The 22,765-nt window shown below is 44.4% G+C and overlaps 1 protein-coding gene across 4 annotated transcripts in view; it reads right to left on the bottom strand.

The window, feature by feature from the left end:
* Positions 1-15,907: 15,907 nt before the first annotated feature.
* LOC143989055 (cytochrome P450 2K4-like) overlaps positions 15,908-22,765 on the bottom strand; it is a 69,502-nt gene continuing 62,644 nt past the window's right edge. For 2 of the 4 annotated variants that reach the window (XM_077489063.1, XM_077489064.1), the window contains 2 exons: positions 18,677-18,818; positions 15,908-16,355 (listed from right to left, as the gene is read on the bottom strand). In XM_077489063.1, the coding sequence (XP_077345189.1) occupies positions 16,177-16,355; positions 18,677-18,818 (321 nt within the window). In that variant the 3' untranslated portion in view covers positions 15,908-16,176. The remainder of the gene's footprint in view (positions 16,356-18,676; positions 18,819-22,765) is intronic. The other 2 variants (XM_077489062.1, XM_077489061.1) reach the window with 2 other exon arrangements.

Genomic DNA, 22,765 nt, shown 5'->3' with positions numbered 1-22,765 from the left:
AACACAGAAGCCACGTTGAAGATTGCACAAGAAGCACTAAAGTCACTTTTGAACTTTCTTTGCACTATTGAAGATTTTTTTTGGATAATTGGACACTATTTTTGTATTTTTATTTTTATTTGTATTTGTATTTTTATTTTTATTTTTGTTTGCTTTTTATATATTTTTTATTTTTATCTTTTATTTATATTTTTTCATTATGGATTGTTCATTTAATTTGTTGGCTAATTGATTTTTTGCTTTTTCACCCGCACTTTTTGATGCACTTTTTATATATATATAATATATTTTTTATATATATGTTTATATTAGCATTTTGCACTTATAGCTTGTATATTTAAGATTTGAACTATAATTTCACAAGCACATTTGTATACGCCTCTTACTGGGAATTTGCTTATTTAAATATATCTTGGCAATAATGCGATTTTAGGCAATATTGCACTTAGCAACAGATACACATATACAATTTTTTGTCTTTTGTTTGTTGTTGTTTGGTTTTTGGTTCTCTCCCTTCTCCTTCGTTTATTGGATCTATCTGTCAATCTCAGGAATTAATTTCCAGTAGGAATATTGCTGTTTTTTGGGACATTTGAGTAGCTTGTAACTTGGAAAATCGCATAATAGCAGCATTTTTTTGGCATATACCCCTTTTTTATTATAGATATATTTTTTAGGATGAACACATGATCTATTCGGGATTATATATTTTATATATACCGACCTTACTCTGTAGGGTGTGGCTGATACACATTAGACCATCTTTATGATTGTAATAGATTCTAGTAGGAACTGTTTCTGTTGCCTTTTTTCTTGATCCTAATAGAAATAATTAGGACCCTATAGGATTTGAGGAATCCCGGTAGAAGGACTTTTCTTCACTCTATTTGTAAGGAGTTTTATTTGTAGGTAGCGCCAATTACCCCGGTTACCATATTGTTCTATTTTTTGGAGGAAACCCCAATTGGAGTTTCTCTCCTTGTGGGTGGCAGCAACCTAGTGATACAATTAGTATTTGTCTGTAGCCATTGTTATCACTATCCTTTTTGATTTCCAACCCCCACCGTTGTTTAGCGCGGTTTTCTTCACTTTTATATTAATGCAGCATAGGTTAGCTGAGGCATTCGGTCCAGAGTCCTCTGGGTCACTAAGGACAACATAATCTGCAGCTACCTCCTCCCAGCCACGTACAAGTCCACAGGTTTCTTGGGACTGTAAATCATCCCTACAAGACTGCTGCTGCTGAGTGCCAGGCTCCACCTCCATGCTGACACAATCCTCCTCCTCCTCTTCCTGTGTGATGGGTGGGACAGCAGGAACACTGGCTGGATAAAGGGGGCCTTGAGAGGCAAGGAAGTCCTCCTCTTCCTGCCTCTGTTCTGCTTCAAGTGCCCTGTCCATTATTCCACGCAACAGGTGGACAAGAGGTACAGTGTCACTGATGCATGCACTGTCACTGCTCACCATCCTTGTGGCCTCTTCAAATGGTGACAGGACAGTGCATGCATCCCTGATCATGCCCCACTGGCATGGTGAGAAAAAAACCAAGCTTCTCTTACCCTGTCCTGGTGCCGTAGTCGCACAGGTACTCATTGATGGCCCTCTGCTGCATGTACAGCCACTGCAACATGGGCAACGTTGAGTTCCACCTGGTGAGCATGTCACATATAAGGCGGTTCTTGGGCAGGTTCAACTCCTTTTGGAGCTCAGCCAGGCGAGTACTGGCATTAAATGATCGGCGGAAATGCACACAGACTTTCCTGGCCTGTTTCAGGACATCCTGTAAGCCCGGGTACCTGCCCAAGAACCGCAGCACCACCAGGTTAAGGACGTGAGCCACACAGGGCACATGGGTCAGTTGTCCCTGTTGGAGGGTGGAGAGGAGGTTGGTGCCATTGTCGCAAACCACCATTCCTGGCTTAATCTGGCATGGCATCAATCACCTTTTGGGGGATCTCCTTGTTAAAGGTGGCTTCCAGATTCCGATAAGACCCCCACAACCACCGTGCAAGGGTGGTGGGGATGAGACCAAAACACCCTCCCCATATTGAGGTTATGTGGACTGGTACAGTTCAGAAAAGGGGGGCGCTCTCTCACCCCCAGTTGCAAAATTATGGATTTTGGGGGGACCCTACGCCATTTTTTTCAAGATGGCACAGGGTTCTCCTTAATATCCAATACCCTAAGGGGTTATAGGCATATAGACTCTCCACCACTGTGCGCCTTGCTCCTAATGGTTCCACCTGCCAACTGTATACTGTATACTGTATTCCTTTTTCCAAGCGGAGGATTTCCTTTTATCAAAAATGATCTACGGCGAACAGGGTCATTCTTCCTTCTATCTCCCTCCTGGCACCCCAATTGGGAACGACCCTGTTTGCCATAGATCGTTTTTGATAAAAGGAAAACCACCGTTTGGAAAAAAGGAAAACCGGCAGAGTGTCAAGTATACAGTTGGCAGTTGGAACCGTTAGGAGCAAGGTGCACAGTGGTGGAGAGTCTATATGCCTATAACCCCTTAGGGGGATGTGGATCTGGTGAGTGGGGACCTAAATGGGGAACGAGCACGGAAGTCACCAGATATACATTGATCACGAAAGTCACCTTCTTTTTCTTTCTTGAGCTGGAGTCCTGAATGTTGATGAAAATTACAAGATATCAGCTGAACTTTATATATTGAGCACCATTTTTATATATAACCTTTTTTTCCACTTTTTCACAATTTTTTCAAACTTGACGGTTGAAGATTACTGAATTTATACCTAATATAATGTGATTATCTGTCTGGTTCACAGTTTTTTATATATGATATATGGTTTTGTGTATGGTCTAATTTACCCTATGTGAGGACTTGGATTAGTAGCCGTAGGGTTCATTTGCACAAGTATTATTTTTCGTACCATTTTTGCACTGCTTTGCACCTTATAATCTTTACTGTAGCACTTATGCATCATATTGGTCTATAACGTAGATATGCACTTTATTCGTTTGCAATTTTTGTACATGTATGCTTAAATCACGGTAGTACTATGTGATAGAGACCTAAAACATCCCCTGTGCATACAAAGGATTGGGACTGTGTACGGGGGAATATTTTTGGGCTCTTGCACTGTGTACGGGGGAACATCTTTGGGGTCTTAATGTAGAGGGTGGCACATTGTGCACAAATATAAGTCCATCTTGTTATCTACCCTTTATCTGCCTAGTTTTTCTTTTTTCTTTTACCCTTTGTCTCAGTCGCTATAGCCTTTGGTCCCTTTTCTTTTTCCCTACCCTCTGAGGGCCATCATCTTATTGTATGCTATTGAAATTATTAGTGTACAAGCACTTGATAAATATTTGGGTCACATGATAGAGGTAATAAAAATCCAGTAGAGGTTAAAGTTATCCAACAGAGGTAGCGCCAATAGCCCATACCAATACTTTAAATACTACAAGCCATAGACTCCTAACAAAGTCTGAGGAATTAAAGGGCGGCAGCAACCTTAACGTTTGTTTCCCCTCTTTCCTAAGCGTGGCTATCTGTACATACAACACCTAATTCTATATCTTCATTCCTCTCAGTGCGGATTTCAGAGAGGACTGAAAGTCTAGTGGGGTTGGTGATCCCAGCTGATGAGGAGCAAGGAGAGGTCCACTTTGTTCTTTGGTGTGGGTCTTTAAGGTAAGCTTGCCAAGGAGCTGCATGGCAGGTCAACATATGTCTGCTCAAGCATGTGGTGCCCAAGCCACTGATGTTTTGGCCACGCGAGATACGCTTGAGACATATGTTGCAAATAGCAGCGGTGTGATCTGATGCACTCATCTGAAAAAGGCCCACACTGAAGAACTTTTAGAATAACGTACAGAGGCAGCGCTCTGCACAGGCATAGCTCTGCGGTGTGATTCAGTCAGTGTGCTGCCCCTAAGCTGGCCCCCGGAGGGCATCCTGCCTCATTGGAGATGTGCCTCCTCCTCTCTCCTACCAGGCACCCATGTGGAGTCAGTGCCCTTATCATCCCCTCCCTCTTCATCACTGGAGCAAACCTGGCAGTATTCTGCAGCTTGTGGAACATGACTGCTAGATTGCTGTCTTTCTTGAGCATCCCCTCTCTCTGCGCTCACGCTACTGCCTTCCTCTAGCTGAGTATCATCATCAGAGCCTACAAAACACTGGGCATCCTCCTGGAGCATGTACCCAACACTGTGCTCAAACAGTTCGGGGGACTCCTCAGGAGGACATGGTGGGTCTAGGGAAGGAGTCACTGATGCTGATCGCTGCTTTGCTAGTACTCTGAACCTGGGTGAGAGAGGATGAGGAGGATGAAGAGGGCTTGGTCATCCACTCTATCAAGTCTTCGGCATGATGCGGCTCAACGCATCCAGCTTCCGAAAATAAGGACAAGCGTGTCCCATGGCCACGTTCTGATGAGGATGCACCGCGTCCATGACCAGCACTGTTCTCTCTAGACACAGAGCCTGCTTGCCCTCTTTTTTTGGCTCGTGTCTGTCTGCCTCTCCTTATTGGCCTTCCAGACATGGTAATGGCCTGCAGCGAGATGGGAAAACCAGCAATTGTGTAGTGTATATTGTGCTGGAGACACACAACACCCACTAACTCCTGCAGATGCCTGTATGGTAGAACACCAGCAATAAAGGGTAGATACAGGTGTATACTGGGCTGGAGGCACACAACACCAACTAACTCCTGCAGATGGTTGTATTAGAGAACACCAGCAATAAAGGGTAGATACAGGTGTATATTGTGCTGTGCTGGAGGCACACAACACCCACTAACTCCTGCAGATCCTTTTGTTATAGAGCACCAGCAATTAAAGGGTAGATCCAGTGTATACTATGCTGTGCTGGAGGCACAAAACACCCACTAACTCCTGCAGATGCCTTTATTATAGAACACCAGCAATAAAGGGTAGATAGCGGTGTATACTGTGCTGGAGGCACAAAACACCCAATAACCCCTGCAGATGCCTTTATTATAGAACACCAGCAATAAAGGGTAGATACAGGTGTATATTGTGCTGTGCTGGAGGCACACAACACCCACTAACTCCTGCAGATCCTTTTGTTATAGAGCACCAGCAATTAAAGGGTAGATAGCGGTGTATACTGTGCTGTGCTGGAGGCACAAAACACCCACTAACTCCTGCAGATGCCTTTATTATAGATCACCAGCAATAAAGGGTAGATACAGGTGTATATTGTGCTGTGCTGGAGGCACAAAACACCCACTAACTCCTGCAGATGCCTTTATTATAGAACACCAGCAATAAAGGGTAGATAGCGGTGTATACTGTGCTGGAGGCACAAAACACCCAATAACCCCTGCAGATGCCTTTATTATAGAACACCAGCAATAAAGGGTAGATACAGGTGTATATTGTGCTGTGCTGGAGGCACACAACACCCACTAACTCCTGCAGATCCTTTTGTTATAGAGCACCAGCAATTAAAGGGTAGATAGCGGTGTATACTGTGCTGTGCTGGAGGCACAAAACACCCACTAACTCCTGCAGATGCCTTTATTATAGATCACCAGCAATAAAGGGTAGATACAGGTGTATACTTTGCTGTGCTGGAGGTACAAAACACCCACTAACTTCTGCAAATGGCTCAATTAGAGAAGAGCAATATAGGTAGCTACAGGTGTATACTGCGCTGGAGGCACACAACACCCACTAACTCCTGCAGATGGCTCAATTAGAGAAGAGCAATATAGGTAGCTACAGGTATATACTGCGCTGAAGGCACACAGCCAACACCCACTAACTCCTGCAGATGACTCAATTAGAGAAGAGCAATATAGGTAGCTACAGGTGTATACTGTGCTGGAGGCACACAACACCAAATAACGCCTGTGGATGGCTCATTTAGAGAACAGCAATATAGGTAGATACAGGTGTATACTGTGCTGGAGGCACACAACACCAACTAACTCCTGCAGATGGCTCAATTAGAGAACAGTAATATAGGTAGATACAGGTGTATACTGTTCTGGAAGCACACAACACCAACTAACTCCTGCAGATGGCTCAATTAGAGAAGAACAATATAGGTAGATACAGGTGTATACTGCGCTGGAGGCACACAACACCAACTAACTCCTGCAGATGGCTCAATTAGAGAACAGCAATATATGTAGCTACAGGTGTATACTGTGCTGGAAGCACACAACACCCACTAACTCCTGCAGATGACTCAATTAGAGAAGAGCAATATAGGTAGCTACAGGTGTATACTGTGCTTGAGGCACACGACACCAACTGACTCCTGCAGATGGCTCAATTAGAAAACAGCAATATAGGTAGCTACAGGTGTATACTGCGCTGTGCTGGAGGTACAAAACACCCACTAACTTCTGCAAATGGCTCAATTAGAGAAGAGCAATATAGGTAGCTACAGGTGTATACTGCGCTGGAGGCACACAACACCCACTAACTCCTGCAGATGGCTCAATTAGAGAAGAGCAATATAGGTAGCTACAGGTATATACTGCGCTGAAGGCACACAGCCAACACCCACTAACTCCTGCAGATGACTCAATTAGAGAAGAGCAATATAGGTAGCTACAGGTGTATACTGTGCTGGAGGCACACAACACCAAATAACGCCTGTGGATGGCTCATTTAGAGAACAGCAATATAGGTAGATACAGGTGTATACTGTGCTGGAGGCACACAACACCAACTAACTCCTGCAGATGGCTCAATTAGAGAACAGTAATATAGGTAGATACAGGTGTATACTGTTCTGGAAGCACACAACACCAACTAACTCCTGCAGATGGCTCAATTAGAGAAGAACAATATAGGTAGATACAGGTGTATACTGCGCTGGAGGCACACAACACCAACTAACTCCTGCAGATGGCTCAATTAGAGAACAGCAATATATGTAGCTACAGGTGTATACTGTGCTGGAAGCACACAACACCCACTAACTCCTGCAGATGACTCAATTAGAGAAGAGCAATATAGGTAGCTACAGGTGTATACTGTGCTTGAGGCACACAACACCAACTAACTCCTGCAGATGGCTCAATTAGAAAACAGCAATATAGGTAGCTACAGGTGTATACTGCGCTAGAAGCACACTACACCCACTAAATCCTGCAGATGGCTCAATTAGAGAACAGCAATATAGGTAGCTACAGGTGTATACTGCGCTGGAGGCACACAACACCCACTAACTCCTGCAGATGGCTCAATTAGAGAAGAGCAATATAGGTAGCTACAGGTATATACTGCGCTGAAGGCACACAGACAACACCACTAACTCCTGCAGATGGCTCAATTAGAGAAGAGCGATATAGGTAGCTACAGGTGTATACTGCACTGAAAGCACACAGACAGCACCCACTAACTCCTGCAGATGGCTCAATTAGAGAACAGCAATATAGGTAGCTACAGGTGTATACTGCGCTGGAGGCATGCAACACCCACTAACTCCTGCAGATGACTCAATTAGAGAAGAGCAATATAGGTAGCTACAGGTGTATACTGTGCTGGAGGCACACAACACCAACTAACTCCTGCAGATGGCTCAATTAGAAAACAGCAATATAGGTAGCTACAGGTGTATACTGCGCTAGAAGCACACAACACCCACTAACTCCTGCAGATGGCTCAATTAGAGAACAGCAATATAGATAGCTACAGGTGTATACTGTGCTGGAAGCACACAACACCCACTAACTCCTGCAGATGACTCAATTAGAGAAGAGCAATATAGGTAGCTACAGGTGTATACTGTGCTTGAGGCACACGACACCAACTAACTCCTGCAGATGGCTCAATTAGAAAACAGCAATATAGGTAGCTACAGGTGTATACTGCGCTGTGCTGGAGGTACAAAACACCCACTAACTTCTGCAAATGGCTCAATTAGAGAAGAGCAATATAGGTAGCAACAGGTGTATACTGCGCTGGAGGCACACAACACCCACTAACTCCTGCAGATGGCTCAATTAGAGAAGAGCAATATAGGTAGCTACAGGTATATACTGCGCTGAAGGCACACAGCCAACACCCACTAACTCCTGCAGATGACTCAATTAGAGAAGAGCAATATAGGTAGCTACAGGTGTATACTGTGCTGGAGGCACACAACACCAAATAACGCCTGTGGATGGCTCATTTAGAGAACAGCAATATAGGTAGATACAGGTGTATACTGTGCTGGAGGCACACAACACCAACTAACTCCTGCAGATGGCTCAATTAGAGAACAGTAATATAGGTAGATACAGGTGTATACTGTTCTGGAAGCACACAACACCAACTAACTCCTGCAGATGGCTCAATTAGAGAAGAACAATATAGGTAGATACAGGTGTATACTGCGCTGGAGGCACACAACACCAACTAACTCCTGCAGATGGCTCAATTAGAGAACAGCAATATATGTAGCTACAGGTGTATACTGTGCTGGAAGCACACAACACCCACTAACTCCTGCAGATGACTCAATTAGAGAAGAGCAATATAGGTAGCTACAGGTGTATACTGTGCTTGAGGCACACAACACCAACTAACTCCTGCAGATGGCTCAATTAGAAAACAGCAATATAGGTAGCTACAGGTGTATACTGCGCTAGAAGCACACTACACCCACTAAATCCTGCAGATGGCTCAATTAGAGAACAGCAATATAGGTAGCTACAGGTGTATACTGCGCTGGAGGCACACAACACCCACTAACTCCTGCAGATGGCTCAATTAGAGAAGAGCAATATAGGTAGCTACAGGTATATACTGCGCTGAAGGCACACAGACAACACCACTAACTCCTGCAGATGGCTCAATTAGAGAAGAGCGATATAGGTAGCTACAGGTGTATACTGCACTGAAAGCACACAGACAGCACCCACTAACTCCTGCAGATGGCTCAATTAGAGAACAGCAATATAGGTAGCTACAGGTGTATACTGCGCTGGAGGCATGCAACACCCACTAACTCCTGCAGATGACTCAATTAGAGAAGAGCAATATAGGTAGCTACAGGTGTATACTGTGCTGGAGGCACACAACACCAACTAACTCCTGCAGATGGCTCAATTAGAAAACAGCAATATAGGTAGCTACAGGTGTATACTGCGCTAGAAGCACACAACACCCACTAACTCCTGCAGATGGCTCAATTAGAGAACAGCAATATAGATAGCTACAGGTGTATACTGTGCTGAAGGCACACAGACAGCACCGACTAACTCCTGCAGATGGCTCAATTAGAGAAGAGCAATATATGTAGCTACAGGTGTATACTGCGCTGGAGGCGCACAACACCAACTAACTCCTGCACATTGCTCAATTAGAGAACAGCAACATAGGTAGATACAGGTGTATACTGTGCTAGAAGCACACAACACCCACTAACTCCTGCAGATGTCTCAATTAGAGAAGAGCAATATAGTGGCTACAGGTGTATACTGCACTGAAGGCACACATACAACACCCACTAACTCCTGCAGATGGCTCAATTAGAGAACAGCAATATAGGTAGCTACAGGTGTACACTGCGCTGGAAGCACACAACACTCACTAACTCCTGCAGATGGCTCGATAAAAGAACAGCAATATAGGTAGCTACAGGTGTAGCGCTGGAAGCACACAACACCCACTAACGCCTCCAGATGGCTCAATTAGAGAACAGCAATATAGGTAGCTACAGGTGTATACTGCGCTGAAGGCACACAGACAACACCCACTAACACCTGCAGATGGCTCAATTAGAGAACAGCAATATAGGTAGCTACAGGTGTATACTGTGCTAGAAGCACACAACACCCACTAACTTCTGCAGATGGCTCAATTAGAGAACAGAAATCTAGGCAGCTACAGGTGTATACTGCGCTGGAGGCACACAACACCAACTAACTCCTGCAGATGGCTCAATTAGAGAAGATCAATATAGGCAGAAACAGGTGTATACTGCGCTGAAGGCATACAGACAACACCCACTAACTCCTGAAGAAGCTGAAACACTACACAAGGCCGCCCGCGCTGGCAGCCTTATATAGTGTGGGGCATGTACTACACAGCCTGAGCTATAATTGGCAATAGGCACCCTGCCTATGGCCAATCATGGCTCTCCTCGCTGCTGGTGCTGTGATTGGCCAAGCATGCGGGGTCACAGTGCATGCTTGGCCAATCATGAACCAGCAATGCACAGCGATGGCTCAGTGCATCGTGGGCCGTGAATGCCACACGTATTTGGCGCGAAAGGCCCACGGAATTCTGGCTTCGCTGAACGGGTGAACTGCCGGTGTTCGAGTCGAACATGCATTAGACTCGAACACCAAGCTCATCCCTACCAGCCAGTAATGATCCCTCTCCTTGATCCGATGAATACGAGGATCCTTCCGCAAGCTTTGCATGATCAGGGAGGCCATGCAGGGTAGGTTAGCTGAGGCATTCGGTCTGGAGTCCTCTGGGTCACTAAGGATGACATGATCCGCAGCCACCTCCTCCCAGCCACGTACAAGTCCATGGGTTTCTTGGGACTTTAAATGATCCCTAAAAGACTGCTACTGATGCTGAGTGCCAGGCTCCACCTCCATGCTGAAACAATCCTCCTCCTCTTCTTCCTCTTCCTGTGTGATCAGTGGGCCAGCAGGAACACTGTCTGGCTGAAGGGGGCCTCTGTTCTGCCTCAAGTGCCCTGTCCATTATTCCATGCAGCGTGTGCTCCAACAGGTGGACAAGAGGGACAATGTCACTGATGCATGCACTGTCACTGCTCACCATCCTCATGGCCTCCTCAAATGGTGACAGGACAGTGCATGCATCCCTGATCATGGCCCACTTGCGTGGGGAAAAAAACCAAGGTCCCCTGACCCTGTCCTGGTGCCGTAGTCGCACAGGTACTCATTGATGGCCCTCTGCTGTGTCTGCATCTGCTGCAACATGGCCAACGTTGGGTTCCACCTGGTGGGCATGTCACAGATTAAGCGATTCTTGGGCAGGTTCAATTCCTTTTGGAGGTCAGCCAGCCGAGCGCTGGCATTATATGACCGGCAGAAATGCACACAGACTTTCCTGGCCTCCTGTAAGGACATCCTGTAAGCCCAGGTACCTGCCCAAGAACCACTGCACCACCAAGTTAAGGATGTGAGCCCGACAGGGCACATGGCTCAGTTGTCCCTGTCAGAGTGTGGAGAGGAGGTTGGTGTCATTGTCGCAAACCACCATTTCTGGCTTAATCTGGCATGGTGTCAATCACCTCTCGGGGGATCCCCTTGTTAAAGGTGGCTTCCAGATTCCGATAAGACCCCCACAACCACCGTGCAAGGGTGGTGGGGATGAGGCCAAAACACCCTCCCCATATTGAGGGTATTTGGCCTGGTACAGTTCAGAAAGGGGGGGCGCTCTCTCACCCCCAGTTGCAAAATTATGGATTTTGGGGGGACCCTACGCCATTTTTTTAAAGTTTAGCACAGGTTTCTCCTTAATATCCATACCAGACCTGAAGGGCCTGGTTATGGACTGGGGGGAACTCATGTCGTTTTTTCAATGATTTTTATTAATATTTCCAGGATCTGACAATTCATTACAGCCGTGAGCAGTTTTATAGTACATTTTTTCCATTACAAATGTCATTTTGCTGTAGTACTGTTCTAAACATGGTTAAAATTTGCTACTTTACAGGCATACTAAGGACAACCCCCCAGGCATGATATTTAAAGGAATATTTCATTTTTATTTTTTCGCTTTAAGCATTATTAAAATCACTGCTTAAAAACTGCCATTTTTGGCAGGGCACATCTATGTGCCTCTCCTCCCACTTCCCTACATAAGCCTTTGTATGTAGCAGCCAGGGGAAAAGTAAAGGGGAATATTATAGAATGCCAATTGAGTGAGTCTGCTGGGGCTGCCAACATGAGGCGCAAGATGTTGGTATCCAGCAGCAGTCTCAGGGCTTGTGGGTGTCTACAGAAGGAAAAAGGAGTGCAGAATTGGCTTCATACACATACGTAGTTTGCATAAAACACATTAAATGCACATATGTGGAAAAATTGTTATTGAACAAAATAGTCTGGCTGAGATCTTTCCAGCCCGGATCTCAAATCTTTATTTCTCTTCAATTCTTGTGCCAAGCATTTCATAAATTATCTTGCTCTTGCCCAAGTTCAGGGGTGTAATTAGCTTTCCCAACCCAGTCTTTTACCATGCTGAGATTCAGCTCACCTGAATATTAGAGGGATGGTGCCATCAGCACAGCAAATGCAGGGTCACTTTGAAACAGGACCTGCTTCAATGTGCCAGGAGCACTTTGGGCAGGTAAGCCTTCATCCCTTAGCACCAAAAATAATTTGTTGATTCATTCAACCCTGCATATGTTTGACAACAACTCACAAAAAATGGGTAGTTACACATTATCCCTCCCCTAGCCTCCTATCATAGGCCACCTTCAAATTTTCCTTACTCCTAAAAGACTTTCACTCTTGGGGGGGATGTAAAAAGTTCAGGGCCCGACATTGTGTTTCCTCTAGTTGGTACATATTCCCACGCTGTAGGCTCAAGTCTGGAGGTGTTAGCACTCAACTTTTGAATGCATATTCAACTTCTACATTTTATTTCTTGCCAGGTTATAGGTTATTCCATCATCCACTTACTTACTCCCTTCAAAGAAATGTTTAAAATCAGAATCTCCTGGCAAAATATGAGCTACCTCCAGACTCAGGATTTTCCCACCTTTGGAAGTGGGAAAATAAATCACTTTTGCTCCACAACAAATAGACCATAATCTCTTCTCATGCTATGTTTCTATTAGTAGCAAATATCAGGAAATCAACCCTTATGCCCTGTACACACCATAGGATTTTCCAACAACAACATCCATGTTTTTTTTTCTGATGGATTTTGGCTCAAACTTGTCTTGCATACACACGGTCACACAAATTTGGTCAGAAATTCCGAACGTCAAGAACACAGTGACGTACAACACGTACGACAAGCCGAGAAAAAAAGAAGTTCAATAGCCAGTGCTGCTCTTCTGCTTGATTCCGAGCATGCGTGGCACTTTGTGCGTCGGAATTGTGTACACATCATTGGAATTTACATGAACGCATTTTGTTGTCAGAAAATTTGAGATCCAGTTCTCAAATTTTGTGTGACGGAAGTTCCGATGGAAAATGTCCGATGGAGCATACACATGGTCGGAATTTCCGACAACAAGTTCCTATCAAATATTTATAAGATGACAAAGAAGAAGATTATAAAGAACTCCTTCAGTTATATCATATTCTCAGTAGCAGAAGGACAAATGTTGGTGATGTAATGAGGCCAGTAGCACTTTCATGTATATATTCTTAAGGCTCATACACATGATCAGACTTTTTGACAACAAACATGCAAATTAGCTGTTTTGGAGCAACATCTGACTGTGTGTACGCTCCATTGGACAAACTTTTTTGGTTTTCATCTGGCTTTTGTTGGCTCTGCGAACGGACAAACTTTCTGGCAACAAAAGTCTGATGGAGCAAAGTCGGATCGTGTGTACAGAAAGCCATATGACTTTTGTACAAAGTACAAACAGGCATACTCAAAACCAATGCAAAAGATCAGACAACAATACAGAAGTTGACCAAAGGTGGCGGTAAAGAGCAGAAAAAACACATGATTTGGTGAAAGTTGGCTGAAAAAGTCCTGCCGTGTGTATGCAATACAAGTTCTCGGCCGACACTCTTTGTACAACTATCCACAGGAAAGTTTGTACAAAGTCCGATCGTGTGTATGAGGCTTTAGACTGTCCCAAAATTAAACAGTTTTGGTCACAGGTTGCCAAAATAGTTTTTAAACAATAGTAGTTTTTTTTTTTCGTTTTTTTATAGATATTGGCCCCAGTCACAATCAAGCAGGCCACTCGCTACAATTGACACCCAACCCTAAATATAGATACAAATAAAAATTCCAATAGTGCATCTCCTCAATGCAGCCAAATCCTGCATTTCAGGTACTGTATGAATAAAAAAGTTACTGCTCTCATGCTTACTCATTGGTTCACAAGAGTGAAAGATGGAGGATCTAACCACATCACTTAAAGACATATTAGGTTCTTTTAAACAAAAATGAATTCAAGATAAGTTTTCCACTGAATACAATTTAGCCCTTCTGACTAATGCTCTTAGCACCACACAATTCACCAAGTAGGGCCATATGGCTTTGACGATAGATCGACCAGTATATTGAGATGAAGTCTTCTCCCATCTCTCCTTGTGGGGGGATGTGGGGTCTGAAGTGGTTGTTATCTCAGAGTTGGTCGTCCTTGTCTGATATATTATAAGCTATTACTTATTGTCACTTGCTGTCCTGTTTGCTGACAAGATGATGTGTATGCCTTGTGAATATAACTAAAGAATTATTAGTAAAACACCAATGGTCTGGCAACAGCATCTCTTTATAGGTGCAAGCAGATTGCACTTCCGACCTAACTTTTACATGGGAGCAGAGTTCAAACGCCAACAAATATTAATATCTATTGAATCTCACAGCACTTTAACCACTCGGCCAACCAGATCACCAACCATCTGAGCAAGGATGACAAGCTGCATGGGAGATGTTCATTATCACTTCCAGGGGTAACTGCAGTAGACTCCTCATCTGTTCCATCTGAGTTTACCATCCAGCACTACAAGCTTTTATTGCTCCTTACTTGGGAGCAGAGTAACGTTGTAATCCAAGTAGAACATACCAATGCAGTATCACACACTGTAAGGTGCCTGACCATAAACTTTTACTAAGAGTTTTAAAAATAACTTCCTCCAGTTAAAGGGTTTGTTTACCAAAAACTGCGTATGTAAATAAGAGGCGTCAGTAGATAAAAACAAACTGTGCAGTTATGACTAAAGTTGAATAATGCACTTGCTATAGGTGTAGTCCATTTACGTACTCCCAGGATGTTGCTAGGACATTGCTAAGAGAGGCCTAGTTATTACAGCTCACATCTACCATCACAGAAGCGAGCGTGTGATGGTGGAAATAAGTGGAAATGACTAGGCAACATCCTGGAAGTATTACAGTCAGGCTTCAGAAGGTATGTTAAAGTGATAGTAAACTCTTACCACTTATACCTATGGATAAACCTATAATAAGTAGATATTGTGAGTATCTCTTAAACTTGCACTGTTTAGGAGATTTTCAGAGTGCATGCAGCCGGTGATGTCACCGGTGCATGCACCATGGAGATCTGGCATACCAAAGCCTGTACTGCAAACAGTGGCTCCCACGCACATGCACAGGTGTGACGTCATCATGCCCCTGGTCACTCATGTATCCAGAGGCCCTGAACCCAAAAAGAAAGACCGGGGGAAAATGGAAGCCCTCTCTGCGGTAAAAGCGCAGCACTGGGGGGGCTTTGTTTTAAGGTAAATCTCTCATAATGTGGTAGTATACGATGCATACTAGCACATTATGACATTGCCATGCAGGTGAATTATTTTTTTGTTTCTTCGACTGCAATTTACTACTGCTTTAATAACCTACACCAGAGGTCTCCAAACTGCAGCCCCGGGGCCTTTTGCTTGCCTTTATCTGACCCTTGGGACACTATTCCTGGCACTGATTTGAGATACTTTTTTGCCGACTGCCATTAACAATGGGGCACATTTTCTCCCACTGACACCAACAATGGGTCACTATTCCTCCCAATGATACCAACCATGGGGCACTATTCCTTGTTCTAATACCAAATGGGGTGATGTTTACTCCCACTGATGTAAGGAAAATGTTCACTCCCACTGGTCATGGTCCGGCACCCCTAAAGTCTACAGGACAATAAATTGGCCTTTTGTTTAGAAAGTTTGGAGACCCCTGACCTACACCAATAGCAAGGGAATTAGAATTATTGAATTTTAGTCAAAGCTGCACAGTTTGTTTTTTATCTACAGCCACCCTTTGTCTGCATAGGCATTTCTTATTGATGAACTTGCCCTTTAAAGAATCTAAACTATAAATTGTAACTTCAATTTTATATTTTAGACACTTATACTTTATTTATTGTATTTTGTTCACGGTAGTCACTGTTAATAAATGCATCTATTATCACTTTATTTTAGCGTTTAGTCTATCAATGAGTTAGAAGGACATTTGTAACACTTGTTATTTTGTGTCTGTAACACTCCTGTACAAAAATGTATTTTAAAATGTTTGCTTTAAATGCTATGTGTAATGGTCTTTCTCATCAGGTGCGAGGTACAGCACACATTTCATGTCTCATTGGAGGAGTTGTGAATCCAACTGCAGGAGTGAGGTCAAGTTTTGCTCCAAAAGGAGCCTGGAAGGTGAAGTTTTGCAGCAGTCTTGTAAAGAAGAGAAATAGCTCCATTTTAGCCAAATTCTCCCCGGCACAACTTCTCTTACCTAGAAGACACAAATGAACATTTATAGTAAAAAAAAAACACATTTTGCAAAGCATCGGGAGAAAAAAAGTGTCTTGAACATTTTTTGATGTGTGGAAATTCTTTGAGGACCCATAGAAAAGTAATGAGTAGCATGCAAAGTACATTAACTAACAAATAAAAAAGGTAGATCAGAGTGTGACTGAGCAGAAGAATCTCAGACAAGCTCCTTACAGAAATCTATCTCTTTAGGTCTTGGGTACTACCATATTAAAAATTAATAGATGCTGTCCTCACATCAATATACTTGTTGTCCACACATCAAAATCCACCGTTTAGTAAAAAGTAATATGCTACATTTCAGGGGAACTTCAAAAGCTGCTTCCTTAGAAATTGATATTGAAAACATACCTTGCTGTCCCCTTGAAGCCCCTACATATGCATACCAGAGCCACCCTATTGTGGATCTTTCAGCTCCACCTATAATCCCTCAGCCCCCCGGGACCGTCCTCTCCTTCTTGCCATTTCCCATTCTGTACCTTTTCTCCCCTATACCCTCTTTCCCCCCTTCTTTCCTAACTTCTCTTCTTCTTTTTCGCAAGAGTTTAGCCCCTTTTATACATGAACCCTCCAGTACAGGATGGGTTCACCAGATGCAACTTTCTGTTTAGATTAGCCTGCAACCCAGTGAAACATGAACAATTTACTGCGACTTCTTATTTAATGTAGTACAATAGGTGTTCATACTTTAAGGTTTCGTCTTTGTTATCCAATCTATCATACTCCTACGGACTGCGTACCGACTCAATCAGTGCCTCATTATGTACATTGTTCAACTTTTTCCCTCATGGGGTTAGCCCTCAAGAGTAGTCTTGTTCTGTATATTACCTTGTTTTCTGTACCAATAAACTATTTGAACAAGAAAATATATCTTGGAGAATGGATGACATTTGTGAACAGGCCTTGAGGAGTAGGAATGGGATTCAGCTACAGTTACAGTTAATTACCACAGGATAATCAGTCCCTAACCTGTCCACCTTTAGGAGATCCCTGAAAACTCACTTATTCAGGGAAACCTATCCCATACCCACCTAACAACTGTCCCAGAGCCACCTCATCAAATCAATCCCTCCATCTATTACCTTTTGTACCACCACCCTCTCCCTTTAGAATGTAAGCTCTACGAGCCAGTCCCTTCTGTATTGAACTGTATTGTAATTGTGCTGCCCCCCCTCTACATTGTAAAGCGTTGTGTAAGCTGTTGACGCTATAGAAATTATTATTATTAATAATAATAATAATAATAATAATAATAATTAAAGTGGCTCTAAAGCAGTGGTTCTCAACTCCTGTCCTCAAGATCCACTGAGTGCCCGTTCACACATGGGCGACACGACTTGCAGCGCGACTCACAGACGCGACCTGCACACGACTTCAACAGCGACTTGCAAAACGACTACTGTATAGAAGTCAATGCAAGTCACCTGAAGTCGCCCAAAAAATAGTACGGGAACCTTTTTCTAAGTTGGAGCGACTTGAGTCGCTCCTATTAGAACGGTTCCATAGTACAGAATGGAGCGTGACTTGTCAGGCGACTAAGTCACCTGACAAGTCGCGGTAGTGTGAACGGGCACTAACAGGCCAGGTTTTAAGTATTACCTTGGGAAGATGCAGACTAGAATACTGCAATCACTGAGCAGCAAATTATACCACCTGTGATGTATTTCAGTAATCCTGCAAACCTGGCCTATTAGTGGGTCCTGGGACAGGAGTTGAAAACCACTGCTCTACAGGCTTAAGGTTTTTTACCTTCATGCATTATGCATGAAGATAAAAGATCTTCTCTGTGCAGCAATCCCCCCTAATACTTACCTGAGCCCCATCTCGATCCAGTGATGTGGATGAGAGCATCGGCTCTCTGGAGAATCTCCCTCCTCATTGGCTGACACGGTCACAGTCAGTGAGCCAATGAGGAGAGGGGGTAGGGCCAAGCCATGGCTCTGGGTGTGAATGGACAGAGAGCAGCAGCTCAGGAATGAGCCTGGTCGGGTGCCCCCACAGAAAGCTGTTTGCTTTGAGGGCACTTAGCAGGGGGGAGGGGCCAGGAGTGCCAGCGGGGGGCCCCAGAAGAGGAGTATCCGAGCTGCTCTGTAGAAAACACTGTACAGAGCAGGTAAGTATGATATATTTGCTATTTTTTTTTTTTAAACTTGCCTTTAATATCACTTTAAAAAATTTAAGAAGAGAGTAGTATAATCTACAGATAATGTAGAGCCCTGCTCTAGGTATAAAAAGGGAAACATTGTGTTATCTCACTTTTAAATCATATTGACACTAGATTACCTGCTGAAAATGGCAGAAATGCTTCTTTTTTCAAGAAATTCCCCTTTGAATCGAGAAAATGTTGTGGGTAGAACTCATCGGGTTTCTCAAAGTGATCCTCATCTCGCAGTACAGATGCCAGTAATGGGATCACATATGTCCCCTGTAGAATAACAAATTCAAGTCAGTTTCAGCCGACTTGCATAGACACCACAGACTCTCAGAAGAATTATTTGCATTGGCCTAGATTCACACTAATGCTGCTGCATAGTCATGTATTTTTTATTTTGTTTTCTTAATGCATTTTTTATGCATTTTCATGATCCATGCATTAGTTTTTTTTTAGAATGGAGACATGCCCTTTTCATGCACTCCTATTGAAGTCTATGTGATCAAAACCTTGCATCTTTTCAACGATCCTACTGAACGGCATTGCATTGATGTGGATGAGCACAATTGAGAACAATCTCATTTCCACTGTTATGCATTGCAGCATGATGGCAGACACGGCAGACACATTCACTTGTGTGAATAGGGCCTTCATGTAGCTCAGTGAAAGGACAGGTATTTTTTAGACACTTTTCTGTTTAAAGCTGAACTTCCGGGTAATAAAAAAAATCTTTGATGTGGGGCCCCCCTGCACTGCAAGGCTTAAGGACACATTTTGTCTAGGGGATTGTTAAAAAACATTTATACTTAAAGTTTAGCTCCACCCAAAAGGGGAATCTCTGCTTGTTTGCACCCTCCCCCTTCCACTGCCACATTTGGCACTTTTTGGGGGGAGTGGGTACCTGGTTTTGATAGGTACCCGCTCCCACATCCGGGTAAGATTGCCACAGTGATCTACGAGTGTGTCCCCCCTCCTATCCCCCCCACTGCCTTCTGGGACACACACAGGTCCCAAAAGACTAGAAGACCTTTCACAGTGCAATTTGCACATGCACAAGAGGAAACTGACTGTGAAGCCTGAAGGTGAAGATATCCACACTTGCACCCATTGCTGATATCGCTGGATCCCTGGACAGGTAGGTGACTAGGGATGAGCCGAACACCCCCCGGTTCGGTTCGCCCCAGAACATTGGAACGGACCCCAAACTAGTATGAACTTTAGAACCCCATTGAAGTCTACGGGACTCGAACGTTTAAACGATTAAAAGTGCTAATTTTAACGGCTAATATGCAAGATACTGTCCTAAAAAGGGTTTGGGGACCTGGCTCCTGCCCCAGGGGACATGGGTCAATGCAAAAAAAAGTTTTAAAAACGGCCGTTTTGGCGGGAGCACTGATTTTAATGACGATTAAAGTGAAAAAAAAGTGAAATATTCCTTTAAATATGGTGCCTGGGGGGTGTCTGTAGTATGCCTGTAAAGTGCCACGTGTTTCCCGTGTTTAGAACAGTCCCTGCACAACATGACATTAAACGGAAATAACACCATTTAAAACTGCTTGCGGTTTTAATGTTATATCTGGTTCCTGCAATATGGTTGAAAATCATTGAGAAAAATGGCATGGGTAGCCCTCCCTGCCCATTACCAGCCTATTTGGGTCTTGTACGCATATTAAGGGGAACCCTGCACCCATATTAAAAAAAGGAAATGCGTGTGGCCCCCAGGCCCTATATACTCAGAACAGCAGTATACAGGCGATGCAAACAAGACAGGGACTGTGTAGGTTTGTTGTGTTAAGTTGAATCTGTTTGTAATTTTCAACTGGTACATTTTTAAAGTGTAGCTCCAGTCAAAAAAACTATTTTTAAGCTTTTTGGAAAACATAGGGAAGGGTTATCACTCCTGTATAATTTGTTTTGTCGTCCATCTTTTTTCATCTCACTTGCTGTTGTCTCCTTCCGTTTGCAAGTAGGAGATGTTTGTAAGTTGGATGTTTGAAAGTAGGGGCCTGCCCTATATGCTCTGCAGAAATGGCGGAACAAGGTGTTGGTTTTGCCACAACATTGTAAGCCCTCAAAGTGACTCTTGGTGGGCGCTGGAGCGCCCTGCTGTGAACGATTATATCAAGAATTGTAATTACATGCCATTGTTGAACAGTGGTAGAAAAATTGACCTTTGGTGGTTGTGGTGCTGGTGCCACAACACGATAAGTCCTCACCGTTACTCTGGGTGGGCACAGGAAGGGGCCCTCCTGTGAAATATTATATCAAGAATTGTAATTACATGTACCTGTTAAACAGGGGCAGAAAAATTTGGCCTTAGGCACTGGTGCTGGTGCCACCACACTGCAACCTCTCCCATATACTCTAGTTTTATTGCAGGAATTAGACCTGCTGCAAAGCATTGCATCAAAAATTGTACTTAAACGCCCCTGTTAAACAGGGGCAGAAAAATTGGGCCTTAGGCACTGGTGCTGGTGCCACCACACTGCAACCCCTGCCATATACTTTAGTTTTATTGCAGGAATTAGCCCTGCTGCAAAGCATTGCATCAAAAATTGTAATTAAACGCCCCTGTTAAACAGGGGCAGAAAAATTGGGCCTTAGGCACTGGTGCTGGTGCCACCACACTGCAACCTCTGCCATATACTCTTGTTTTATTGCAGGAATTAGCCCTGCTGCAAAGCATTACATCAAAAATTGTAATTAAACGCCCCTGTTAAACAGGGGCAGAAAAGTTGGGCCTTAGGCACTGATGCTGGTGCCACCACACTGCAACCTCTCCCATATACTCTTGTTTGATTGCAGGAATTAGCCCTGCTGCAAAGCATTGCATCAAAAATTGTACTTAAACGCCCCTGGAGGAAGAGGATAGACAATCAACATAACAGGACAGTCACTCAGCATCAGCATAGGCAGTCTTGAAGGGATGTGATATTTCAAAACAAATTATTCTGTTACATCAGCTTCAGGTGCCTGGTAGCTGTGGGTGATCCAAGACTGATTCATCTTGATGAAGGTCAGTCGATCAACTGATTCGGTGGACAGGCGTACCCTGTGATTGGTAACAAAGCCACCAGCAGCACTGAAGGTGCGTTCCGAAAGAACGCTGGATGCAGGACAGGCCAGTAGCTCAATTCCATACTGTGCAAGCTCTGGCCAGTGATCTATCCTCAAGACCCAGTAAGCCAGAGGATTTTCGGTGGGAAAGGTGTCCAAGTCTGACCTTGCCCCTAGGTATTCCTGCACCATGTAAATCAGACGCTGGCGATGGTTGCTGGAACCGATCATACCTTGGGGCTGCGGACTAAAAAATTGTCTGAAAGCATCAGTCAGACGGCCACCTTCTCCACTGCTCCTTTTGACCGATGCCTCAGCAACACGTTGTCCAGGACCAGGAGTTTGTAAACTCCCAGTCTCTGGGAACGCGTTGCACAGACCTTTCTGCAAGGCCTCCCGGAGATGTCTCATCCTCTGCTCCCTCTGCGATGGCAAGATAAGGTCGGCAACCTTACCCTTGTACCGTGGATCAAGGAGAGTGGCCAGCCAGTAATGGTCCCTCTCCTTGATCCGAAGAATACGAGGATCCTTCCGCAGGCTTTGCAGGATCAGGGAGGCCATGCAGCGTAGGTTAGCTGAGGCATTCGGTCTGGAGTCCTCTGGGTCACTAAGGGCAACATGATCCGCAGCTACCTCCTCCCAGCCACGTACAAGTCCATGTATTTCTTGGGACTGTAAATCATCCCTACAAGACTGCTGCTGCTGCTGATGCTGAGTGCCAGCCTCCACCTCCATGCTGACACAATCATCCTCCTCCTCCTCTTCCTCCTCCTCATCCTCTTCCTGTGTGATGGGTGGCACAGCAGGAACACTGTCTGGATAAAGGGGGCCTTGAGAGGCAAGGAAGTCCTCCTCTTCCTGCCTCTGTTCTGCCTCAAGTGCCCTGTCCATTATTCCACGCAGCGTATGCTCCAAGAGGTGGACAAGAGGTACAGTGTCACTGATGCATGCACTGTCACTGCTCACCATCCTTGTGGCCTTCTCAAACGGTGACAGGACAGTGCATGCATCCCTGATCATGCCCCACTGGCGTGGTGAGAAAAAACCGAGCTCCCCTGACCCTGTCCTGGTGCCGTAGTCGCACAGGTACTCATTGATGGCCCTCTGCTGCGTGTGCAGCCGCTGCAGCATGGCCAACGTTGAGTTCCACCTGGTGGGCATGT

This window comes from Lithobates pipiens, unplaced genomic scaffold, assembly GCF_037356315.1.
Source record: "Lithobates pipiens isolate NorthernLeopardFrog02 unplaced genomic scaffold, aLitPip1_a1.2 Scaffold_18, whole genome shotgun sequence".
In the NCBI taxonomy this organism is placed as follows: domain Eukaryota; kingdom Metazoa; phylum Chordata; class Amphibia; order Anura; family Ranidae; genus Lithobates; species Lithobates pipiens.
This window is presented reverse-complemented; position numbering and strand designations above follow the sequence as displayed.